Source organism: Sceloporus occidentalis, unplaced genomic scaffold (assembly GCF_023333645.1).
Source record: "Sceloporus occidentalis isolate IW3139 unplaced genomic scaffold, rSceOcc1.0.p SCAF_2, whole genome shotgun sequence".
In the NCBI taxonomy this organism is placed as follows: domain Eukaryota; kingdom Metazoa; phylum Chordata; class Lepidosauria; order Squamata; family Phrynosomatidae; genus Sceloporus; species Sceloporus occidentalis.
This window is the reverse complement of record NW_028316982.1, coordinates 251,733,592-251,759,743: the sequence shown is the minus strand read 5'-3', so window position 1 is coordinate 251,759,743 and position 26,152 is coordinate 251,733,592. Positions and strand designations below refer to the sequence as shown.

Here is a 26,152-nt window from a genome sequence, read left to right as displayed (position 1 = left end):
CCGCTAAATATTATAAGATATTTGAGCCAGAACTACAAATTCCATTGCTACAAGTATGTAATTTATTAAAAACAGAAGGCAAACCAACATCGTGGGGTAACACATTAATAACGTTGATTCCGAAAGAAGGCAAAGATGAGATGATTATTAATAATTATAGACCAATAGCCTTAATGAACAACGACTATAAGATATTCGCCTCTGTTTTGGCAGAAAGGCTTAAAGCATTGTTAAAGGAAATAATTGATAAAAATCAGAACGGATTCATTCCAGGAAGGAGAATTCAAAACAATACAAGAAATATAATCAATATTATAGATTACTATAATACCCACAACGAAAAGAAAACAGCTTTTCTGTTCATCGACGCGGAAAAAGCGTTCGATTCGGTGAAATGGGAATTTATGTTTCATTTATTTAAAGTGATGAATATGGGAAATAATTTTGTTGCCAATGTGATGGAGATATATAATAAACAAACAGCAAGGCTCTTAGTTAATGGAGAACAATCTGAAATTTTCTGCATCAGTAGAGGGACGAGACAGGGTTGTCCACTGTCTCCCCTTTTATTTATTATGGTTTTGGAATTTTTATTAAATAATATAAGGAACTCAAAGAAAATTAAAGGAATCAGATTGAGAGGCAAAGAGCTAAGGGTACAAGCGTTTGCTGACGACTTGATGGTAGTAATGGAAGACCTGCTTAGTAATATTGAAAACCTGCTGATGGAACTAAACCAATTTGGAGGGTTAGCAGGATTTAAAGTTAACAAAGAAAAGTCTAAAATAATAGTTAAAAATCTAACCAATGAGGAGAAACTAATCTTAAAAAATAAATCCGGATGCGAGATAACCAAAAGTGTGAGATATTGAGGAATAATTATTTCAGATAATAATTTGAACCTATTTGATAATAATTACAAAACGTTATGGAAAAACATTAAGTTGAAGAATGGCTTATCAAGTTAAATGATATTAGGCAACTGGACTTGATTTCCTGTAGTTTAAAGAGGGGAAGTAAAAATGAGAGGACACAGTTGGAATGGGAAAAGGTGGTGTGATTGTTGAAAAAAAGGTGGAAATTGGAGGATAATCTGGTTGAAGCTTTCTCATAATGGTTAACTACTAGAAACTCTTCAAAAATAACATCGTTGTGGAAATAAGGTTAATTCTGAATGTCCAGTTCACTTTTCTTTGAACGTTAATATTAGCTAGGGTTGCAATATTTTGGTATTAAATAATGTTGGAGAAAAACTTATAAATACACCATGGGAAATGTTGATAACAATCGGGAATCGTCAATTAATTGAGTGTATATAAATCTAAGCAAGAATACATATATAACTAAGGAAACTTCATAAGAGGGGAATTAAAGCTAGGAAGTAGAACATTCGCTGGAATTAAAGCTATGTTATTATGAAACCTGAATTGTATAGACAATATACGTTATTGTAACTATGTATTCAGGAACAAACTTGCTTTTTCTGTATGGCAAAATTTAATAAAATTATATAACTCCTAAAATCAGATGAGATTCAATGTATTCACAGAAGCATGTTGTCCTAAATAAAAATAAATAAATAAAAAACATTAGAAAATCACTAACCAAAAAATAAGTAGGTGAAACCAAATATAATACAATAAAATAAAGTGAATATATCTAACATTAAAAATGAACATGATGGGTTTTGCCTATCATCTGAAAGACTACACTGAGTTGCCAGATGAACATGTCTAAAAAGAATCTCTAACCCTGTCCTCCTCTAGCCATCTACTTAATTTCAGAGGGCATGATGTTACGGTGAGACTTGCCCACCCAACTTCTTTACTCGAATGGCAACCCAATGGGTCTTTTTTGATCCCACCACTGCCACCAATTTGTGATGGTTATGGCCACTATCCCACCACATCTAATGTCTGCCAAACCTAAAATATTTGTCTTAATGTTGGAAGCATTTTTAAAGTACTTCTGAAATCAGAGAAACAAAGTAATAAGTTTATCTACAAGTCAGGCTGAATACAGTATTCTTTTTAGTATATGGTGTTCACAATGGATACAATGTTTAAATGATTTATTGGATACACAGTTTGACATTTCTTAATCTTATTTCTGTAATTGTTTCCTTATAACTTTATATATGTTACTTAGAAACTAAGGGGCTCAACAGATTGGCAGAAAGGGGCAGCAAGATGCCGCCCCTTTCGGCCCCGGAAGCAGGTTGCAGCAACCACACGCAGTGGCCTGTGCATGGCTCAGAAAGAAGCCCCAGAATCCCAGAAGGGCTGCCATAACTACCACAGCGCGGCATTATGACACCCCTCATGTGCCGCACCATTTGGGCATGGCACATGGTGAATGTCATCATGGTGCACCCTATGTAAACGGGGGGAGTGCCAAGATGCTGCCCATGTCGTGCAGTAGGGTTTGGGAGCTAGTGAGCGCTCTGCCATACCGCAGCCCTAGTTCAGGCCCAGGCCGGCAGAAAATGCCGGTCTGTCCAGATCATAAGACTGTAGGAGTCTTTATTAATCTTCTGTTTCCTTTAACCCTTCTGGTTAACTGTGACTCCACTAGTCAACAGGCACTATGAAGTTTATCACACGGGGCACTTACCACTGCCCAAACATTCCCAAAGTGTTACCAAAATGTTTGAGAAGTGCTGGAAGTGGGATCATCTGTCATGCTTCTGAAACGTCATAGAGGCTTCCTGCTTTCCTTCCATCGTGTAAGTGTTTATGGGAAAGCCTCAGAAAAGCCATTTTTATTAATGAAAGATCCAATAATAATAAAATAATAATAATAATAAAATTTATTTATGTTTCCCCGCCTCTCCCAGTGGATCGAAGTGGGGTTACAGACTAAATAAAAGCACAAGTGTTTACATGAAATTCAATTAAAAGCAGCTAAAAACAATAAAATATCCAACATCAGACAATAACAATAGCTTCAACAAGCAGACAGGGATCATACACAGACAGGGCATGTCATTCATATCCGGGGGGTATTCATATCAGGTGGGGTATGCTCGGCTAAAAAACTCGGTTTTAACTGCTTTTCTAAATGTTTCTAACGAAGCCGTCAAGCGGATCTCCTCAGGAAGACTATTCCAGAGTCTTGGAGCCGTTGTTGAAAATGCTCTTTGTGAAGTAGCAACATACTAGAGGTTGCTATCTCCAATAGGTTCTTACCCGATGTTCTAAGAGTGTGGGGCGGATTATATAGGGAGATGTGGTCCCGTAAGTAACCCAGGCCCAAGCCATGTAAGGCTTTATAGGTAATAACCAACACCTTGTACTGTGCCCAGAAGCAAATAGGGAGCCAGTGAAGATCTTTTAAGATAGGTGTAATATGGTCGAACCTTGATGAACCAGTGACCAATCTGGCTGCCATATTTTGCACTAACTGAAGCTTCCAAGCTTGGTACAAGAGTAGCCTCATGTAAAGCGCTTTACAGAAATATATACAAGAGGTTACCAGAGCGTGTACCACCATTTCAAGGTCCCTTCGGTCTAGGTAGGATCACAGTTGGCATATCAACCGAAGTGGATAACAAGCACTTCTGGCCGTCGCATCTACCTGAGATGTCAATTGCAGGGACGAGTCCAGAAGTACTCCTAAACTGTGAACTTCGTCCTTCAGGGGAAGTGTGACCCTGTCCAGGACAGGTTGGCAAATTTTCTTCCTTAGACCTGAGGAACCTATCACAAGTGCTTCCATTTTCTCTGGATTCAGTCTGAGTTTGTCTTCCCTCATCCAGCCCATTACCGACTGCAGGCAGACATTCAGAGGAGAGATGCCATCCTTAGTCCCTGTATCAGTTGGAGACATAGAGAAACATATTTGGGTGTCATCAGCGTACTGATAACACCGCGCCCCATTTCTCCGGATGATCTCTCCCAGTGGTTTCATGTAAATGTTGAACAGCATGGGGGATAGAATAGCTCATTGAGGGACACCAGATGTCAGTTCCCTCTTAGAGGAGCAAGTGTCCCCCAGCTTCACCATCTGGAATCCGCCTGAGAGGTAGGATCGGAACCACTGAAGCACAGTGCCCCTGATACCCAGCTCCCTCAGGCGCTCCAGAAGGATACCGTGGTCAATGGTATCAAAAGCCGCTGAGATGTCCAAGAGCACCAACAAGGCCACACTTCCCCTGTCGATGCCCAGACGGAGATCATCGACTAAGGCGACCATGGCAGTCTCAACTCCGTATCCCGCCCTGAAGCCAGTTTGAAATGGGTCCAGATAATCAGTTTCATCCAAGACAGCTTGGAGCTGGAAGGCGACTGCTCTCTCGATCACCTTGCCCAAGAAAGGCAGCAGGGAGACCAGTCTATAATTATTTCTCACCAGGGGGTCCAGGGAGGGTTTTTTCAGCAGTGGTTTAACCACTGCTTATTTCAATTTAGATAGAAATTTGCCCTCCCAGAAGGATGCATTGATTATTAATCGTAACAATGTAGTTACGGCATCTCCTCCCTGAGCGGTCAACCAAGAAGGGCAGGGATCAAGAGTGCACCTTGTCTTCTTTACACATCCAAGGAGCTTTTCCACTTCATCAGTATTTACAAACTCAAAGTGATCCAGCTTAATAGAGTCCACGGAAGCTCTGGATACCTCTCCTATTGTTTCTGTTTTAATACCAGCGTCAAAATCAGCCCTTATCCGAGAGATTTTTTCTGCGAAGAAGTTATTAAAGTCATCACAGCAGGCTTTTGTTGGTTCTAATATAGTGTTCAGTGCGGGCGGTACCTGGGTCAAATCCCTCACCACCCTGAACAGCTCTGCCGGACGAGACTCTGCAGACGTAATACGTGCAGCATAGAAAGAATTCTTTGCTGCACTTATTGCAACTCCATAGGACTTCAAAAGACTCTGATGGAGATCAAGTACATCTTCTTGGCAATGTACATCAGTAGTGGTACTATAACAACATCTTGGCATAGAATGCAGGTACCAGGGACAATATAATAGAATGATTGCAAGATAAATTTGGTTGGATGGAGGGGAGAGGGTGAACCACACTGGACTCCAAATTAGAAGAAGTATCTAGAGAGGGAAATGAATCTTTACATAGGAAAACTAGAGGAAATTAAATGAGGGTCACTAGCTCAGGATAAGAAAGGTACTAACAGTAAGGCACAATATTGAAAGTTAATTTAAAGAACAATGGATATAAAGACATGAAAGTCATCTGTATGTGAGAAGTGGTAGGATGCTCAAATACAGATAGCAGTGACGTAGCCCAGCAGCAGTGGTGAAGGAAATGGCAGTGGCAAAGGAGGAGGAAGTGGAGGTGAGAGCAGTCTCAACCCCAGCGCCACCACCAGAATGATCTCTGCCACTACAACCTTTGTCCCCAGCATGGCAATGACAACCATTGGGGAACATAGGTCCCTGTCTAGTTTAGCAGCATCAATTGACTAGCTCCAGGGATGCTAAATATTGCACATACATTGCAGCAGCCAAGTATGGATCCTTCTGTCTCCATTTCTGCAGTTATTTCTCTCCCCTTCCTCCCTTCTCTACAGAGTTGAACTGCTTCTCATTTTTCCCTGAGAACTGTCTTGGAACACAATTTCAAAGCTGCCTTGGAAGACAGTTTAAAAGAATATTGGGGGGGGGGGGGGAGTAGTTCATACTTGGCTGCTGCAGTGTATGTACAATGTTTGTCTTCTTGCCAGAAAACATCACAAACTACAAATGCAGCAAGTGCTTTAGACACAGCCTGGCTATTCATCTCTGCATTTGTCTGACATATTTTCAGTTTGTGCATTTATATATAGATTTTTTTAAAACATAGTCTCAGGAAGCCTCTGCCTTTCCAAACAGACTGACCTTCCAAATTAGCTTATTTCTGCTTGCAGAACAGGAGGTGAAAACCAATGTACTGTAACAGAACAGTAATTTAATTCAAATTGGAATGATTTGAGCTCCTTTAATATTCCAAAATCTGGGGATTTAATTATTAGGTATGTTTTTATGTTGATGTAGAGGCAAAATAATCTCAGCATTATATAACTATAATTATATGTCATAAATTATACCCACTGCTATGAATAATGCAAGAGTCATTGTTCTCTTTCTTTCCCTCTTCCTACAGATCGTGAGTGTTGGAAAGCATGTTAAAGGCTACCATTACATCTTAGCAAATCTGGTAAGAAGTGTGTTTTACAATTCAATTCATGCTTAGCTAGTAAAATTCTCTGTAGCTGTATCAAATCAAGACCATGTGAATTAAAGTGGTGACATCTTGTCTCAGGAGAAAAGATGGCAATATCTTGCAAAGGGTTTGGTCCTGGTTTAATGTACTTGGCTGCATGTGAGTCAATGCATCAAGGCCCCATTCTCCATTTGTCCTCAATCATTTGACTTTTCTTCTTTCAGAACTGTCAAAATTAGCAGTCAGTACGACAACTGCAATTGGTATAGCAAGGCCCATTTCATCAACTGTTCATCTCCTGGACTAGGAGCATTGGTCCACTCTTCTGGTCATGAATTAGCCCCCCACTTTAGCAGTTCTATATTTACATTTATATCCCACTTTTTTCCTAGTCCAGGATTCAAGACAGCTTGTAAAGATTAAAACAGATGCAGCTAAAATTTTACATCATACAAAAGTTTAAAATATAATTATCCTAACTGTAACATTAAAAACAGCAAAGGGCGAGACCTTTAAAATGAAAGCAGCACATAAACAGTGCAGCACATTCTGAAGGTTCTTCCCCCTTGAGCCATCAGCCCACACAGGTCTGCCAAAACAAAGAAACAGTCTTTACCTGCCTACCAAAGAATAGCAAAGAGGGCACCAGTCAAACTTTTCTAGGAAGGCAATTTTCCAAGCTTGAAAACACTGGTCCAACATCACAGTGTTAGAGGACAGGACCCTATGTTCTCCCCTGTACTTGTGTGAGCTGCAAGCAAGGCTGTGTCTGTGCCCATTGTGCATGTGTACCAGGGGGCACACCTTGGATGCCTTAGGGAGCAGAAACTGCAGATCATAAAGATCATTAGCACAGTGCTATCCATGTGCAAAGGGAAGTTTGGCATTTCCTTTGTATTCACTGTTGACTATATAAAGATTGATTCTCTTGATATAAAGACAGACAGTAATAAACAATGAATTATTCACCTGACTAATGCACTGATGATCTAAACGAATTTACTCTCCTTGGCTGCTGCTATACTGAAGAATTAATACAGTTTGACAATGCTTTAACTGTCATGGCTCCATCCTATGGAATCCTGGGGTTTGTAGTTTATTGTAGCACCAGAGCTCTCTGACAGAATGCTAAATATCCACAAAACTACAAATCCCAGAATCTCATAGCATTGAGACATGTCAGTTAAAGCAGTGTCAAACTGAATTAATTCTGCAGTGTAGATGCAGCTCTTTTCTTATACAAAACAATAAAGCTTTAATTAATTTGATGACCTCTTCCAACAGGAAGAGAAACCTGACTGGCTCTTGACTGACTAACCTATTTGAACTAACTTATTATCACTAAGTACCTGCAGGAGAAGCTATTAAGCAATAATGACTAACACGTTCACTGCTTATCTTGTTTTGACTAATTGCTGTCTATTTACTCTTACTAATTAACTGAGCATTGTGTCTAATATATTATCTAATTAGTGGTCTGACTGAATTTATCCAATATTTGTCTTCATTAATTTATCACCAAATTTGCTTGTTGCTTTTGATTAACTTATTGCTTATTGTTGTTAACCAATTTATCGTCTTGATAACTTATTGCCCATCTCGACTAATTCACTGCCTGTTGCCCTCAACTAATTGACTGCCTATTGCCCTTGATTAATTGTCTGCTTCTTGTGACTAATTCATTGTTTGAACAGTTGTCTAATTAACCTATGGGGTTGAGTTATTTATTATTCCTCTACCAGTGGAATGAACAATGCTGGCAGAGGTTCCCCCACCCCCCAAAAAACTGGTTTAGGATTATTGGAGGACCCTCTCAGGCAAATGAGGGGGCTGTAGAGGGAAGGAGGATACTGTGTTTATGTGAGGTTGGATTTCCCTCGACTTTTAGGCCATTAAATATCCTGTATTATTTTTTTAAAATGAGTCTAGTAAAACTGATTATAGAAAAAGAACTTGGGAAATCCATGCTGGCACATTTAACTATCTCACTGAAACTATGAACGGGTTAGAACCAATGAGTACAGAGATACCTTCTAAAGTTTGAAAATGAATGTGAAAAATTTAAATGTAAAAAAAAAAGTATACATTTAGTGGGACAGAAAGCCAAGAACTGTATTTTGAAGTAAGCAAATGGAATGTTTTCTTTTATTTTAAAAATGTATAAAGAATACTTCATCAACAGATTTGAGAGGAGTGTACAAAATGTTTCAAAAAGAGAAAGAAATATTCATTTACATAAATAGAATCATTTTCTGAAACTTTGTCCACTCTTAAATTTCTATAATACCTTATGAAGATAGGGACTTTCTACTCTGTCAATGGCCTTTTCTGTTTCTACTAAAAAATGAAAAGGGGGAGAATCAGTTTAATTTCCCACATATATTTTGTGTTAATTATCTGTCCTTAATAAAACTAGGATGATCACATATTAATTTGCTAATTAATTGTTGTTAATTAGTTATTTTTTGTAGTCAGATATCCAGACATTAAATCTAATTACATTGGACAATTAATGGAATCTCAAACAGTCATATTTTGCAATATATTTTCCCTTACTGCACCATTGTACTGCAAAAAAAAAAGCCTTTCCTATAGTAATGAGGAAGCTATTTTTAATACACTGTCAGTGGTGACAAAGCAATAGCAAAAACTATGAGAGTGGATCTAACTCAGTGATATAATAAGCTACTTATTAAGATGGAAATAATATCTATAATTAAAATGAATCTACTCCAGAGAATTGTATTCTTTTAACCATATCTAGGACAATTATAAGAAGACCCATCCAGAATCAGATGAAAGGTTTACGGTGTCCAACTGGATGAGTGTAACTGCACCTTCTCTCTCATTCTCCCCAGCAACTGAAACAAAGAGACAGGCTTACTAACAGTGACATCGAACCTACCTTACTTGTAGTAATGGGTGGGCCCATACTTTCTGAATTTATAAACCACCCTTTTAAAGCTGTCTAAGGGGTTGTCCGTTTGAGTGAAAAGAAGTGGTTTTACCTTATTTTGAACCCTACCCATTCAAACAATGCATGTGACCAAAACAGGAAGAAACCTGAATAAAGTGGAAGGCTTTCATGGCCGGCATCCATAATTTTTTGTGGTTTTTTTTGGGCTATGTGGCCATGCTCTAGAAGGGTTTATTCCTGACCGTTCACCAGCATCTGTGGCTGGCATCTTCAGAGAATGCTGGCATGGAAGAGAGTTGGGTGTGTATGTATGTGTATACACACACACACACACACACACACACACACACACACACACTTTGTGACCCTGGGTAGGGACGGGTGATCTCCATGTTAACAGAACAATATACAGATTAACATGGAGATCACCCCTCCCTACCCAGGGTCACACAGTGTGTGCGTGTGTGTGTGTGTGTGCACGCGTGCGCACACACACACACACACACTATTCTCTTGCATGCCAGTATTCTCTGAAGATGACAGCCACAGATTCTGGCAAAACGTCATGAATAAACCCTTCTAGAACATGGCCACATAGCCCAAAAAACCCACAAAAAAAACTGAATAAAGTCATTCTCCAGAAGTATACACTGAAGCAATGTAACCTCCCCAGTTTGCTATGGATCAAGCCAGAAAGTACAAAGTATGACAGTGGTGTAAGAACTGGGAAAGAGCTGGCACCATTGTTGCTCATAGTTTTTCATGTTACCCACTTGCAAATTGATCGCACATGCACAAGAGTAGTGAGTTGCATCATCGACCCATCGCACATCCCGTGAAGTGAAATGATTACAAACATGGCAGGTTGCCAACAATGCAATGGATTTAATAAGAACAATGGTAAAGTGGTCTGTACAACAAACTTTTCTTTAACATCTCATTCCTATAACAAATAAGGCAATAACATGGATATTTGGGGTCTAATTGGGTAGAGCAAAATTTAACTACATTTCTAAATTATATTACATATTTAAATCTGTATTATCCAAAACTGTTCCAGTTCTTTAAAACCAAACATGCTGCTACCCCAAAGTTAAAAAGAAAAAGAGAAAGCCATGAGTACTGCGAGTGAAATCTTGAAATTTGTAGTTAAAGATGTGATACAATATTTCATAGCAAATAATTTAAAATTGATTTTTAAAAAACCTCACATTGGTATTATTTCATTCTATATAATATCAAAACAATAAACAATATTTATACAAATTTAGAACAAAATAAATGCTGGTGAGATGATCTGTTAGATGCAGGTAATATGAATATGTTTTGGTAATTTTCAAAGTAGCATCAAATAATATTTTATATTAAGCAAGCAGCTGGTTACAAGCTTCCTACTGAGACCTCTGGGAGAAAAAACAATTAATTTAAAAAATAATGTGTGCAGATTGATGATATAGAAATTACTGATATTTTACTTTTATTGTTGTTATCTGTTTCTCTTGAGAAAAAGTACTTATTACAAATTTAGTCTAGACTGGGACCCACTTATAAAACATTTGCATAAACAGTATAGTCCAACTTTCACAATAGGTCTGAATTGAAGACAGTTGAAATAATTAATTGAGGATGGTATAAACAAGAATGATATTAAATATAGGAAAAATAATACTGGTATATTCTGATGGAGGAATAAGTGTGTGACACAAAAGAGAAGATATGAAGAGGTTAGTAAGTGTTTATGTGTTGGTGGTAGATTTGTTTTTGGTTTTGCTAGTGGGGTGGATGTATTTGATGTCTGTGATATTTGTTGTAATAGAATGTTCCATATGCTTTTTTTTTACTTTATTAATAAAATTTATATTTAAAAAAAAGCACACCAATTACACACAGACACTGCATACATAAAATCTGCTTTGCATGTTGGGCTAGGACTCTGGGAAACTAAGGTTGCAATCCCCACTCATCCATGGGTGATCTGGAGCAAGCCATACTCTTTCAGCCTCATGGGAAGGCAATAGCATACTCTGCTAGAACAAATCTTGCCAAGAAAAACCTTGATAGGGTCACCATAAGTTGGAAGACACACAATAACAACATATTTATGGATCTGACTTACTGTTTGAGTCCAAGAGAAAATCAGACATATGTGGATAGTTTTATTAAAAGATGGGTGTTGTTAGTTCCTTTTGGTGTTTATAAGTTCAGACGTACATCTTTATTCTTCATCCAGTAAGATCAAATAAATATTATATATTTACAGGTACAATATGCAATAACTCATTTTAGGTTCATATTTATAGTTCCAATTATACCTATTTGCATTTATATTTGTATTCATAAGTGTAGCAATTATAGTAATATATAAATATCAATATTGTATGGCAATAATAACAGTAATAATATAATAAAGAGAGAAAATATTGAAAATATAAATTGCTACTTTCAGACTATTGTGCATTGTATCCCACAATGGCCTAAAAGTACTGCTAGGTCAAATTCTTCCTCCCTCCTGCAGACCCAATGCAGTTTGTGAAACCTCTTCAGAGATATTTGTATATGCAGGAGGCTGCAAGGCAAAGGAGTAAGTGGAAAGTGTGTAAGTGGAAAGCTATTCACCAAATATTACATTTAGCCTTATATGTGACCCTCTAAAATTTGTGAACTTTTAACAGTGTGTAGAGTCAGTCTTGGATTAATTGATTTTTGCAGGGATTCAAGGATATTTCTTTGGAACGGTTTATGCATGGAGGAGCTAATGTCACAGGATTTCAGCTAGTGGATTTTGATACACCCATGGTTGCTAAACTCATGCAGCGGTGGAAGAAACTGGATCAGAGAGAATATCCAGGATCAGAAACTCCTCCTAAGGTATATATCTATATTGTAGCCTAAGATTATTAATTATTCACATGGGTTCACATAAACTCTTGCTGCAACAGCTGCTATGTATTATGTACTATCTTTCTTCAAAAGATAATAATCTCAGCCTCTGTGAATGCTGTGCTCCTCTGAATTCTGAGTTTTGTTTGTTTCTATATAATTCTCATGTTCTGATTATTCTTGTAATTATTTTATTAAGTATATTTATTGTTTTGCTACCCACCAAGCTCTTAAAGCAAGGTATAATTATTTGAACTTGAATAAAAACCCAGTAAAATGGGGGGGGGGGGGGGGTGTTCTTAAAAAAAAAGCCAAACAATTTTAAAAGCCAAAGACCTGATGGAACAATACTGCCTTACTATAACTCAGTAGGAAGAGAGTCAATGGCGGGATACAAACCGCCATAAAGTACGCGCTCCGCGCGTACTAGGGTTAGGAAGGGCCGTATTAGGGTTAGGAAGGTTCTTACCTTCCTGACAGCCCTTCCTCCCAGTACGCGCGGAGCGCGTACTTTTTTGCGGTGCCCATCCACATGGGCGCCGCCATGTTGACGTACTGGACGCTGTGCGTCCAGACGTGTCGCGGCGGAAGTGACGTCGCGAGGACGCACTCCACCCCTCGCAGCGCCACTTCCGCGTTCCAAAAAGGAGCGGCATTTCGCCGCTCCTTTTTTGCTGCGCAGGGAAGCCTCGCGGTCTGGCAGCTGGGGCTTCCCTACGCAGCGAATGGCGGCGGCGGGAAAACGGCCCCTTGAGGGCCGTTTGTATCCCGCCAATATTTTACTTTCTCTTATTGTTTATATATATATATATATATATATATATATTGAATTGTGTTCATTCATTTGTCTGAATAGTTTTAATCTCACTCATACACTGCCCTGCTATCTTCTGGGGGGAAAGAGATGTTAAGAAATACTATAAATAAAACTAGAATGAATGGCCTAAATCAAATTGCTGGTGTCAACTAGAGTAGATCCACTGAATAATTGAGGTGGGCACCCCATACGCAGCTTCCTGCTTACGTGGAAGCCACACAATGGGAGAGTGAATGACGTGTGCGTCCATGGCACGCACACTCTCCCACGCCGCAAGCACGAGCCCCATTCAATCAAATGGGACTCAAGCTTATGCGTTTTTTGGCTTACACGGGGAGGTCTGTAACGTATCCCCCGTGTAAGCCAAGGGACCACTGTACTTAAGTAAATTCAGTTGATTCAGTGAGTCAACACTAACTAGGATAAACACTTGGATTTAGGCAAATGGGCATAACAAAACTAACATAATGGCAACATCACATAGGACACTTTTTGTAGAGTTCAATGTGTGTTGGAGCTAGAACTATCCAAATTATTTGCTCGTAATCAAGGAAACACCTTTTCATCAATTAGTAGTTACCACCAGTATAATTGTTTTTTTAATGTAAAATACTATGGGTAACAGACACCATCACTGAGGAAACATTCCCTTTCCATGTCACTTAGGAGCGGGTGCATGCCATTTGCTGAAATTTTGCCAGCTGTAACATCTGTGCACAGAATGAAAAATAAAATGTGTGCTCTTTCTCTTCAAGACGATTGTTTTCATTCATATGCATATTTCTTTGAAAATTTAATCGATTAGCTAATTAAAGCTTGCCATAATTAATTGAGTAAGATTTAATTGTATGATAAGCAAAGATGAAACAGTCATGGAACTGCATGACGTGCAAAACGTTTATTAAACTAATGCAAAAACACAAAATGTAGATTAAGTAAGGCATCAATATGAGTTCAGTTGCATAGTGGATGGAGGAAGCAGTCATTTAGCTGTTTCAATATATGCACACTGCAAAATTCCACTTTGGAACACATTTCCAGAACACCAGTTTGGTTGTGTGAATTGCGTCTTTGGAGTGTGGGTTTTCTCAACCACTACATATGCCACCAAAAGAGAAGAAATTGGAGGGACTAAAAAGAAGGCAGGTGAAAAGCCCTCCCTCCATCTTAATTGCTACCATCCCTGCCTCAGAGGGACAGAAGGAGACACAGGCATGACTCCACTATGCTTAGCCCCAGAAACAGGTGGAGGACCCTCCCTCCATTCCAGCTGTTACTGTCCTGGAGCAGAAGAAGAACTGCCAGTATCTGCTGAACTTGATCCCATTCCCCACCGCCATTCTCTTCTCCTTTTGTGTCATGTCTTTTTAGACTGTAAACCTGAAGGCTCGGAAATTAACAGTCTGTAAGATGTTCTGAGAGCCCTTGCGGCTGAAGAGTGAGGTATAAACACTCTAAATAAATAAATAAAACAAACAGACCCCTCAAATGGGATTTCTTTTGAGAGCTCAGAATTCAGACAGTAGGTCCCTGTCTCCCTCATTCTCTAATGCCGCCCTCTACAATGTAACCCCAGATGCATACCCAGCACACTTTCCCCCTTGGTTCCCTACCCTTAAGCTGACAGTGATTTGAGAATAACAGGGATGATAGGCACTAGGGTTGGTGTCACCCGGTGTGGTAACTCATGGTGTCAACCCCCACCCCTCATTGACTGCCTCTTATCCCACACCGTACAGAATCTTTAGTCATTTTTTTATAGTAATGATCTCGTTAATCTTTATTCCTACATATCATTGAATGTCATGGTAATATCTGTGACATAAAGAACTAGCAAAATTAAAATTATACCTTTAAATTACAATATCATACACACAGCCTCAGTGCATTTACATATACATTGACCTGGGACAGACCTCCCCAAAAGGGCGGCCTGCCGGCAGCCTATTTTCCTCCACAGGCACAGCACAGCCCCCAAACGGTGCACCGTCACTGCAGAAGAAAAAGAACCCGGTATTTCTGGGGTGGGTGGGTGGTTGGGCACCATAATGACGTCATGAGTGCGCCACTGGCGCACTCGGGACATAAGTGACATGCGATGCTGTGCAGACGCCACATAGCACTTATGTCACAATGGTGACACCCGTATGGACGGGACGCCACCATTGTTACACCAGCACTGCGTACTAGGGTTAGGGACTGTACGGTTGCCGTGCGGTCCCTAACCCTAGTATCAGCGCCAGTATGCCGCTTGTTGGTGGTGTGTACTGGGCCATAGTTTCTTCTGATTGAAGTGAGCATTTGGTAAAAGGTGATTTTAAATAATAATAATAATTATAATAACAATAATAATAATAAATTTTTAAAATTAAATTATTTTTAATTAAAATTCATTTTTTTAAAAATGACCTGGGACCTCACATTCCTTTTTGAACTGAGCTTTACCACACTCACACCATCTTTCCAGAATTTAAAAGGGGATCAGGCAAATTTTTTGATGAAACAGAACTTGTAAGGTTGATATATGTTGTTTTCCCATTTGATTAGTATACCTCTGCTCTGACCTATGATGGAGTACTTGTGATGGCTGAGACCTTCCGTAATCTTCGAAGGCAGAAAATTGATATTTCTCGAAGAGGGAATGCTGGGGATTGCCTCGCAAATCCAGCTGCACCGTGGAGCCAAGGGATTGACATGGAGAGAACACTGAAACAGGTGTGGTTCATGCAAGACTTAGTTCTAGCTCATTTGAATTTCTGGCTTCAGGCATAGTTTTAAGCCTTAGCACCAAGATGGAAGACATAGCAGCCATTTAACAATCAGAGCATTTAACAATCAGAGTAGTAGATCGAATATGTGTGTGTGTGTGTGTGTGTGTTATATTACAGTATATACAGTAAGTCCTCCATATCCACAAATGCTTTATTCCCCGGATTCAACCATCCACAGTTTGAAAATATTATATAAGCATTTTGCCATTTTGTATAAGAGACACCATTTTATTATGCCATTCTATTTAACAGGACTTGAGCATCCACGGATTTTGGTATCAATGGGGGATTGTGGAACCAAACCCCAGTAGCTACCAGGGGACAACTCTGTGTGTGTGTGTGTGTGTGCGCGCGCGTGCATGCATGTGTTACACACATATTCTCTCTCAAGTTCCACTTAGTTTGATTTTTCCATTACACTTCATCCTCACAATAATAAGGTTTTAAACTTCCACATTTTGCAGATGAGGAAAATAAAGAGTTAAATGACAACTGACTTGTCCAATACTAGAGCTCCCCAGATACCTCAGTGAGAGAAAGTACATAGACTCAGGTGTCTGTACATCAGTTCAGACTATAGCCAAAGCATGCCACTACAATTAATTGGGATTAGGGCCATCCCACTCTATGGCCCAACTCTGGAACTATTGCTTTGGAAACAAACTCACTGCTGTGATCACAGTGGGTGAGGGAAGACAAGACTACAGTTCAGTGTATGTGTCTTGTGTGTCTTTAAGGATTGTGGGGTACAATCTGAACAATCCATTATTACCGATCCACACAGAAGGTAACATAGCTATACTGCCCCTGCTTTATTTTAAAACTAAAGCTTACCATGTTGTAGTAGGACATATATTTATCTATATCTATCTTTTACATTTACCTGCATCAAGGAATGTTGTCCTTATTTCGCTCACAGCAGCAATTATAATACCAAAGTAACATACGTAAAAAGTGAAAGCAATAATTACAAAAAAGAACCACCACCACAACCAACAGTTTTGCTTTCTTGTGATGATCAATGAGCAACTTTGCTATTAACTGGAAGATAGGAAGCTTTCTCTATTGACTCAGATTAAGTGTGAGTTAATATAAAGTTAGTACTGTGCTGTCAGCTCTGACTGACAGCAATTGTGTACATGGCATATCAGGCAGGATTCTTTACTTTTTCTATCTCAGGATCCCTGGTACTAAGATTATTGCTCTGTAGTCAACACCACAAAATAAATTTGAATGCTAATCCTAAACATAGTATGACAGGATTATGGAGCCTAAATACCCTTAGTTGGTGCCTAAATACTCTAAGGCACCAGATCCTGTCTGACCATGGAAGCTAAGCAGGATAAACCCTAGTTAGTACTTCGGTGGGAAAACCACCTTTGAGTATTTCTTGCCTATGAAAATTTCATGGGCTTACCAGAGGTCAACAAGTAACACACACAGCCATGTTTGCACTGCAGAAATAAAGCAGTTTGACACCGTTCTAACTGACATGGCTCGATGCTATGGTATTCTGGGATAGTTTTGTGAGATATTTAGCCTTCTCTGTCAGAGCGCTTGTGCCCCCAAACTACAAATAACAGAATTTCATAGCATTGAATCATGGAATTAAAATGGTGTCAAACTGCATTATTTCTGTAGTGAAGATGCAGTCTCAGTGTAATAGATGAATGAGGTATGAGGTATTAATATTTTAAAAAGTCATTGGAGCTGATTCCAAGCATTAGATAATGTGGCTGAACTTAGAGCTTATAGCTCCCTTTCAGAGCTTTGACTGAAAGAATGTGAAAAGGGATGAGTCTTCAGCATGCACCCCTTGTTAATTCTACACCAGACAAAAGAAAATGAAACTTTAAATGATTATCTAAGAGCTATTTGATCTTTCCCCCACATTGCTTGCCAAATGCATTTCTCTCATCTTGATGGTGTATTTATCTTTGCTGGCCCTCTGTAACTCACAAAAGTAAAAGAAAGAAAGAAAATCCTTACATCTTTTCCCCTTCTTATTTCATTTAAAATGAAATAACATGGAGGAATTTTTCACTGATGTCAAGGCTCTGCATCCTGATGAATACAGAAGCTTAGAAAGTTCCAGATCTCTGTCAAGATGATTTAGCCTCTCTCCTTAAGGAAGGACAGTTGGGGTAAGGGAAGAAGTAGAGAGGAAGAGAAAAAGATACCGCAGCAGAGTTTAAAATAATTGCAATTGCAAATTAGTATACTTCATGCACCAAGCAGACAGTGAAAAGAACTCACTGCTGGCAGCTTTTTACCTGGGAGCAAATGTTATCAGCTTTAAGGTTATTTCTTTGTTTAAAAAAGCAGATCATTCTTTGAAAGGTATACATTTATTCTTATGGAAAGCTATTAAACATAGAGCTTATTTGAAGGGTTATCAAATGCTGGGGCTGTACCATGGGGAGGGGGGAACATGAGAGTTGTTCAAAGGGGGGTGCAAGACATGGAAGCCCTGATGTTTTCTCCTCCACTTCCCAAATCTTTTTAAGTATAAAACTTTCATACAGTATGTGTTAAGTATTGAATTTACTTAAAACTATTCTACTTTGAATAATATTATCTCCTTATAAAATGTTAAACTATGAACTGACATGAATGTATGAATGAAAATACAAATGCTAAATAGACAAAATATTTTTATTCTTATATTATATCAAGTGGGGGAGCATGATGTCTCCATGTACATGTAAAGAAGTGGGGGTCCCAAGGATAAAATATTTGAATACCACTGGATTCATTCAAATATCTCATAGAAGCTCGTCCACGAGGGATGTCTCAAATTTTAGAGCTCCATCTTTTAAGAATAGAACTGAACATGATACTTAATGCTGGACTGATGACAAACCAAACCCCCGCAACCCCCCAACATTCCCTGTACTGTGTCACAACATCATGACGCAGTGCATTTTTTTCAAGCTGTTGGTCACAATCACTGACTAACTGGCTTGAAAAATGGTGTGAAGTCTGCCTAAGTGGAGCTAAGGTTTGGTTATTTTGATTGCCATGATCAAGATACAAACGTCACTAGCTGCACCTTAGAGACTGAATCAAAGAAGGTGTAGCATACACATTTGCATACTTGGTTTATGTCTCTGAAATCTATGGTCATGTTTGTTTGTTGCCCTTCAAGAGAGTGGACAATGAGCAATGAACTACATCCAGGGTATTGACCACTAGGCCTGACTGAAGATGAAAGAGAAGGCATACACATACAGACTGTTCCAAAAAAAAAAAAAAAAACACTATTTTTTTCCCCTGAGATAATGCCTCTCTAGGAATCTCTAGGTCTTTCAGCACAACTCTGTGGCCAACATCTACTAGACATTAACCATAGAATCATGCTGGATGACCTACAAATGCCTAGAGAAGTATTTTCTCTACTAACCTCCAGTGGCATCCCTAGGGTTGGTGTCACCCAGTATGGAAACTCATGGTGTCACCTCTCCCCCATTGGCCTCCTCTTGTTTCACACCAAGCAGAATCCTTACCAATGCTTTTTTGCACTCATGTTGCTCATAAATCATAATTCCCATATAGCACTGAGTGTAATGCTAATAGCTATGACATAAACAACTAGCAAAATAAAAATTATACCTTCAAATTACAATATCTTATGCACAACTTAAATGTATTTACATATGCATAGTGAAGATTCGGTTAAATATGATGTTTTTAAAGATAATTTTTTTTTTCTGAAAAATCAAAAACATATTTTTTTAAAAAAATAAATTTTGAAATTTGAATTATAAAAAATTCTGGAGCCTGACCCCATTCCCACCATCTTTTAAAGCATTTTAAAGGGAAAGAGATGAATGCCACAGCCCATTTCTGCCCAAAAGTATGTGTTTGAGGAGCAGTGGTGTCACACGCTCAGCCCTTAGGGTGCAGTCCGCATCTGCGCCCCCCTAGTGATGCCATTGGTAATCTCTAAATCCTCTAATGCAACTATCTGGTCAATTTCTAGCAGAGTTACATTGGAGGACCTAGAGGTTCCTCAAGAGAACCTATAAATAAAATCCACAAATAAATCCGTAAAAGTCAAAGCTGCAAATGTGGAGGGCAGACTGTATATTAATATTTTTTTAAAAAAAATAAAAATATGTTTTTACTTTAAAATCTCTTGGTTTTGTTGTACACACCTACCAATGCAAGGATTAAAGTTTTAGTGGTGGAGAGTAGCACAATAGTGGAGGAAAGTTAATGCATAAGAATGGTCCAAAACCATTGTGATGGTAGAGGTAGGACACAAAAAGATCTTGGTGATTCTCCAAGATAAGGCCCAACGTTTTAAAGAGATAAAAATGTTTCTGGTGCGTTAGTATAATAGGGAATTAAAAATACTAAAAATGAACTTTCATTGTAAATATACTGACGTTTTGGTAAGTTTATACTTAATAAGTGAAAAGTCAACAGATTAGTCCACTAAAAAGAGATTTCCTGATTGGTTCATTGGACTTTATCACATGGGGAAAATCAGAGGTTTAAACAGTCATTTTTCTGGAAATGCAATCACAGTGAAGATTTTCACACCACATCATGATTAAAGAGGACTTATACCAGCATTAACCAGGGAATAAACAGCAACAAATCATTCATGGGGAAATCCCGTTGAATGATTTATTGCTGGTTATTCCCGGGATAAGTCCTCTTTAATCGTGATGTGGTGTGAAAATCTTCACTGTAATTGTGTGACTTTCCTGGAAAAATGACTGTTTAAACCCCCAATTTTCCCCACGTGTGATAAACTCAACTGTTTCTAAAGTTGACTAACTAAGTGGTGACTTACAGTGATGCCATTCATCATGAACCAACTGTGTCTTAATTTTATTTCCAACTTTAAGGTTCGAATACAAGGACTGACTGGGAATGTTCAATTTGATCACTATGGTCGCAGAGTCAACTATTCAATGGATGTATTTGAACTGAAGAGCACTGGTCCTCGAAAGGTAAATTCTGGTTATCCTCATATATTGTCTTCGCATTCTGTATATCTGGGATTGGTTAATACATTTTCTAGCTAACAAATTCAGTGTTGTTTGCTAGCTAATATTGCAAATGAGCAAATGTACATCCTGTATCATTATTCCATGTATGTATATATGCACATTCTCATGTGACAAGACACAGGATCTATGCATTTCATGAAGTTGGTTTCTTCTGTTTGCTTCATTCAAACACTTAGCTATGTTAGTTGCTTCTACCAAAACAATAAAGAATCTTTTGGCATTTTTAAAACCATCAGATTTATTTAACCATGCACTTTCATAAATTGCACCCACTTCCTCACCTCTTTGTCTTGTGTTTCCACAACTGATACTTTGCAAATATTGTTCCTAATAATAATAATAAAAAGGAAATTAAGGTTAATATTCTAAGGCGGTTTACAGACTGCCCTTTTGGGGCGGCCTGTTCCCACCCCTTTCCCCGCCGGATCGGGGCCTCACCTGCCACAGCGGCAGCCTCTGAGACCCCGATCTGCCGCTTTTCAGGCTGCAGGGAAGCGGCAAAAGGCCGCTTCCCCGTGGCCTGGAAAGGGGTCTCCTTGGGGCTTCATGCCCCAAGGACACCCGACAGCAGTGGAAACAAAGAGAAAGGGGCCACTTGGCCCCTTTCTCTTTTGCGACAGTGGCGCAGCCATGTAAAGGCTGCGCCCAGCACCACAAACCTGGAAGGAGCTCCGTTTCTGAGCTCCTTCTGGTGCCAGGACATCACCGTTTGGAGGCGGCGCGGTCGTGACGTCCCAATGTACGTACTAGGTACATACTAGGGTTAGGGCATCTGGAAAGGAAACCCTTTCCTAACCCTAGTATGTACCTAGTACATACTTTTTGCGCGTCTGGAACGTGCCTAAGATACCAACCATGAAGCAATAGTTATAGTCTGTAGTTATAGTCTAAAATTATAGTCCACATCAGGTATTCAATGATTTCTTCATATATATATATATGTGTGTGTGTGTGTGTGTGTGTGTGTGTGTGTGTGTGTGATGATGCAGAATTTTGAAATAAAAACCAGAGCACCAAGAATTACAGTCTGATTTAAGGTGGAAGGGATGAGCTATTTGTGACTCCCTTTGCTCGGATGACATTTGTGTGACAAAATTTTTGATACCAGTGTTGAAACTGGAACCCTCTGTGTGCAAATCATCAACCCTGACTTGGAGTTATTGCTATAACCTTTTCTATAATATTTTCTTACGTAATAGCCAATGGTTCCCCGGGAATGAAGGAGTAGATATTGAAACCTGCAACTATGTATGTTTATAGCTATTTTGTTTTATTCCTACAGTACATAGCAGAGGCAAGTAATGAAAAGAGGCAATAAGTTTAAATTTTGTTTTGTTTTGTTTTCAATACCCATAGATGCTGACAATGGTTTATAGCTTTTTAATGCAGTTATCATATGGGAAGAGATGGTCATAGGTCTCAATGAAATTGTTAGTTCCAACTAGTGGAAATCAATGGGAACTTGCTAAGTCAACACTTACATAAGTTCCTTTGATTCAGCATGTCTACTCTATTTGGAATTAGCAGTTGGATTTAGGCAGCAAACCTAAATTCTCATGAGCAAAACTCTGTTTATATAGTAACTCATTGAAAGAATGGACACAATTTTCACAGATTATCTGTTTCATGCAGCCCATTGTGGCGTATTAAAACCTTCTCCAGAGGGTTAGATACCTTTTGGAACAGGGTGATAGATTACAATTTTCTTGCCTCTACTTCTATTAGTGGGAGATCTTAGCTAAATCCAAGCCCTTTTGATAAATGGAGGGAGTTCTTGTGTTTGCAGTTCAGAATCCAGGCTATAGTTTCTCAGTAGAAACTATAAGTGAATATGGCCAATTTCAGTGAACTGCTTTCTGATTCTGATTTGTAGAGATGTAATCCTTCATTAATTTTGTTGTCAAAAGAAACAAGTAACTTAAGCAATTTTCTTCCAGCTGCAAGAAAGGCTTTGAAAACTACGGTTTCCAAAAACTATTTGCAGTTTGGGACTTACTATGCACAAAATTCAGATGTGTTGTTTTTGTACAGAAAACAGCACTTTCTGTGCAGAAAATAATATTTCTATGCAGAATAAGTTCCAAACTGTGAGGATTCTCATAAGTTTGGGATTCTCCTTATCAGAGTTTCCTGACAGTTCAAAAACAGGTGTTTTTTTTTAACCACTTAATATTTTTGAATATACAGTGGAGCCTCGGGTTACGAAAGTAATCCGTTCCGCGGCCGCTTTCGTAACCCGAACGGCTTTCGCAAGCCGAATCCCCATAGCCGCTAATGGGGAAAAGCCGCGATTTGGTGTAAAATCGCGGCAAAAAGCACCAAAAGTTTTTTCGGGACCCGAAAAAACGTTCGTAACCCGGATCAATAATTTCCAATTGGATTTTTTCGGGTCCCGAAAAATTCGTAACCCGGGTATTTCGTATCCCGAGGTTCCACTGTACTTTCCATTCCTACTGATTTGGTTTCCATGAGCTACACGGTGTAGCCACACTACAGAATTAAAGCAATTTGATACCACTTTAACTGCCATGACTCTGTCCTACAGATTCCTGAGATTTGTCGCACCAGAGTTCTCTGACAAACCAGGCTGAATATCTCACCAAACCTTAAATCCTAGGATTCTGTAGGGTAGACTCATGGTGGTTAAAGTGGTGTTAAACTGCTTTAATTTTGCCGTGTGGCTACACTCTAGGTTAGTCCTTGGGGCTTCATGCCTGGAAAGGGGTGTTCTTGGGGCTTCATGCCCCAAGGACACCTGACGGCAGCGGGGACAAGCAGAAAGGGGCCGCTTGGCCCCTTTCTGCCTTGTGTCACTGGCGCAGCCGTCTAAAGGCTGTGCCAGCGACACAAATCCCGGCAGGAGCTCCATTTCAGAGCTCCTTCTGGAGCCGCGGAAAGGGCGCTCTATGCACCCTGGCACAGCGCCAGTACGTCACAACCGCGCCGCCTCATTTAGAGGCAGCGTGGTGGTGACGTAGCAATGGCAGCCCCCATGTGGAATGGGCGCCGCCATTTTGTACGGACTCGATCCGTACTAGGGTTAGGGGCATCCGGAAAGGACGCCCCTTTCTAACCCTATTACGGACCCAGTCCGTACTATACGCCCGTCTGTAACGGGCCTTTCTTTCCCAAAGTTCTTTAGGGGGCGTGACAGACCACCCCAAAGGGGCGATGGGATGCCACCCCTTGCTTAGCTGTATAGGGGCTGTGGCAACTTCACACCATGGCCCCAACCCAGCTTTTCAAGGGCACCATAGCCATGGTGGCACAGCTATATAACGCTCCTTCGGCACTGTGTTGTATGGACACAGTGCTGGAGGCATGCCATGACACCACACACTCTATGGAGCAGCATGTGGCATCAGGGCGCCCAGGGGGGTGGAGTCAGGCATGTGTCATGAGGATGCTATGCCCCAAATCTGCCCCCATGCTGGCCTTTCAGACCGGTCTGTACAGGGCCTAAGTTGTAATATATTCAGTAACTTATCTTAAGTCGAACCCCTTTATATGAGCTTCATTTGGAGTGATAGCACCCTCTGTAGGCTCTCAGCCTGATTTAAGATGGGTTACAAAAGAAATGCTGTTGCTGTAGTTGTTGTGTGCCTTCAAGTCATTTCCAACTTATGATGACTCTAAGGCGAACCTAACATTGGATTTTCTTGGCAAGTTTCTTCAGAGAGGGTTTGCCATTGCCATCCTATGAGACTGGGAGAGTTCGACTTGCCCAAGGTCACTCAGTGAATTTAAATGACTAAACCGAGATTTGAATCTGCAAAGTCATAATCCAATGCTCAAACCACTATACCATGCTGGCTACACTTTAAAATGGTCACATTTTCTTGGAGACTCACAGCAGGCACAGCAGAATGGCTATCACATTAAATATGAGAATCAGTCCCACTAAAGGTTTTAAGTTCAGTCCAGATCACACTAGGAGAATGTCTTTCAGCTTTCTCCTGAGGCAGTTGAAACAAAGGTTATAGTATCTTAGATCTTAGAAAGAACAGAGGTCTCCGTCTAGACTTGATTAAGTTCAGGCTAGTTGGGTACAATTTTACAAATTCTGTGTTTCCGAGAGACAATTACTTGGAAGTTTCTACAACAAAGTGGGATTCAAGTGCTGAGCAATCTTAGGTTGAAGACGATTCAGGATAGGGTCATGTTTTCTTCCAAATTTAGATTGGCCACCTTGAAGGAAATGTGGTTTACTTAACTGAAGTTATGAGTTGTACAGCTGGAAATTGCTTGCATTTATACATAGTCCCCATATTTTGCACATCACAGAACAATAATCCTGCTTAATTCAGTTATAATAGAGATCATCCAATCATGAATTTCTATTGCAAAAGACATATTAGTTCTATTAGAACAAGTGTTGCAATAACACCAACAGAAATACAGCCTTCCCCTGTACAAGCCATGACTGCTGAGCTTCTCAGTAACATATGGAAGCTTAATGTTTACATTTGTCTATTTCAGATTGGTTACTGGAATGATATGGATAAATTAGTTTTGATTCAGCATGAGCCTACAATGGGAAATGACACATCAGCTCTTGAGAATAGAACAGTCATCGTAACCACAATTATGGTAAGTTGATTTTTGAAGCATTTGCAAGCTCATAAACCAATGTTTTCTCTGATTTACTAACAAAGTAACTTGCCAATTCTGATATTAACAGAAGAGTAGAGGAAGAAGGACTTTTAACCATGTTAATTGTTTCTCATTTTATCAAACCTCTTTTTCTAAAAACCAAACAAGTACACATTTGGGGAAAATATTTTTATGATTCTTATTTCATTCAAATATTTCAGTTAGTGTCCATGATGTGCAAAACTATAAGTAAAACCAGAAGGCGGTAAAAGGAGGGAAAAGTCTGCATTCTGTTACTTAGTTTTCACTCTTTTTGTCATGCTTTCCACAACAACAGCAACAGCAGTGATACATGTATCCCACTTAAACACCTAATGGGTATTTTTACATCTTGTAATTTCCAAGAAATGTAGGATTCTTGACGTTTACTGCAAGCATCCTGCATGCAACCGGCTAGTTAGCCCCTTTTAGAGGAAGTTATTGATTTGTTTATATGCTTGCAAAATGCAAATACATGTTTTAATTAGCATGTCTTCTTACACAAGCCCTTTCCTAGACACCTAGGTCTCTATTATTTTCCAATGTCAATACATAATGAACATAACACAGCAGCAACAATCCAGCCAAAGTTAAGTACATTGATTTCAATGGATAGAATAATGTGTGTATTTAATTCTCCCTTTATAATCCATAGGAAATAAGCAATGTGTAGCTTCTTCATTAACTCACAGCTATCACTATTTTTTTTAAAATGGGAACTATAGCCCTCAGAATTGCTTCTGTAAAAGAAGGTGTTCCTCTTAAACAGAACAGCTAGTATATTTTATTTATCTTTTTATGCCCTTTAAATTGCCCTTTAAATTTGCTATGTGTCAAAGCAGATTAGCAAAAGATGACCTTCACCTGACAAAAAAAATAAACCAACATATTAATCCAGATGTTGATTTTTTTTTCCTCCTGAATGATTTCAGTTAAGGTTTGTTTTCA

General features: G+C 39.3%; 1 protein-coding gene across 8 annotated transcripts in view; it reads left to right on the top strand.

Moving 5' to 3' along the window:
• The window catches only part of LOC149319997 (glutamate receptor 4-like), a 334,504-nt gene that overhangs the window by 245,726 nt on the left and 62,626 nt on the right, over positions 1–26,152 (top strand). For all 8 annotated transcript variants that reach the window (XM_089512740.1, XM_089512736.1, XM_089512742.1 and 5 more), the window contains exons 5-9: positions 6,104–6,157; positions 11,790–11,948; positions 15,325–15,492; positions 20,408–20,512; positions 25,052–25,162. In XM_089512740.1, coding sequence (XP_089368866.1) covers positions 6,104–6,157; positions 11,790–11,948; positions 15,325–15,492; positions 20,408–20,512; positions 25,052–25,162 — 597 coding nt within the window. The remainder of the gene's footprint in view (positions 1–6,103; positions 6,158–11,789; positions 11,949–15,324; positions 15,493–20,407; positions 20,513–25,051; positions 25,163–26,152) is intronic.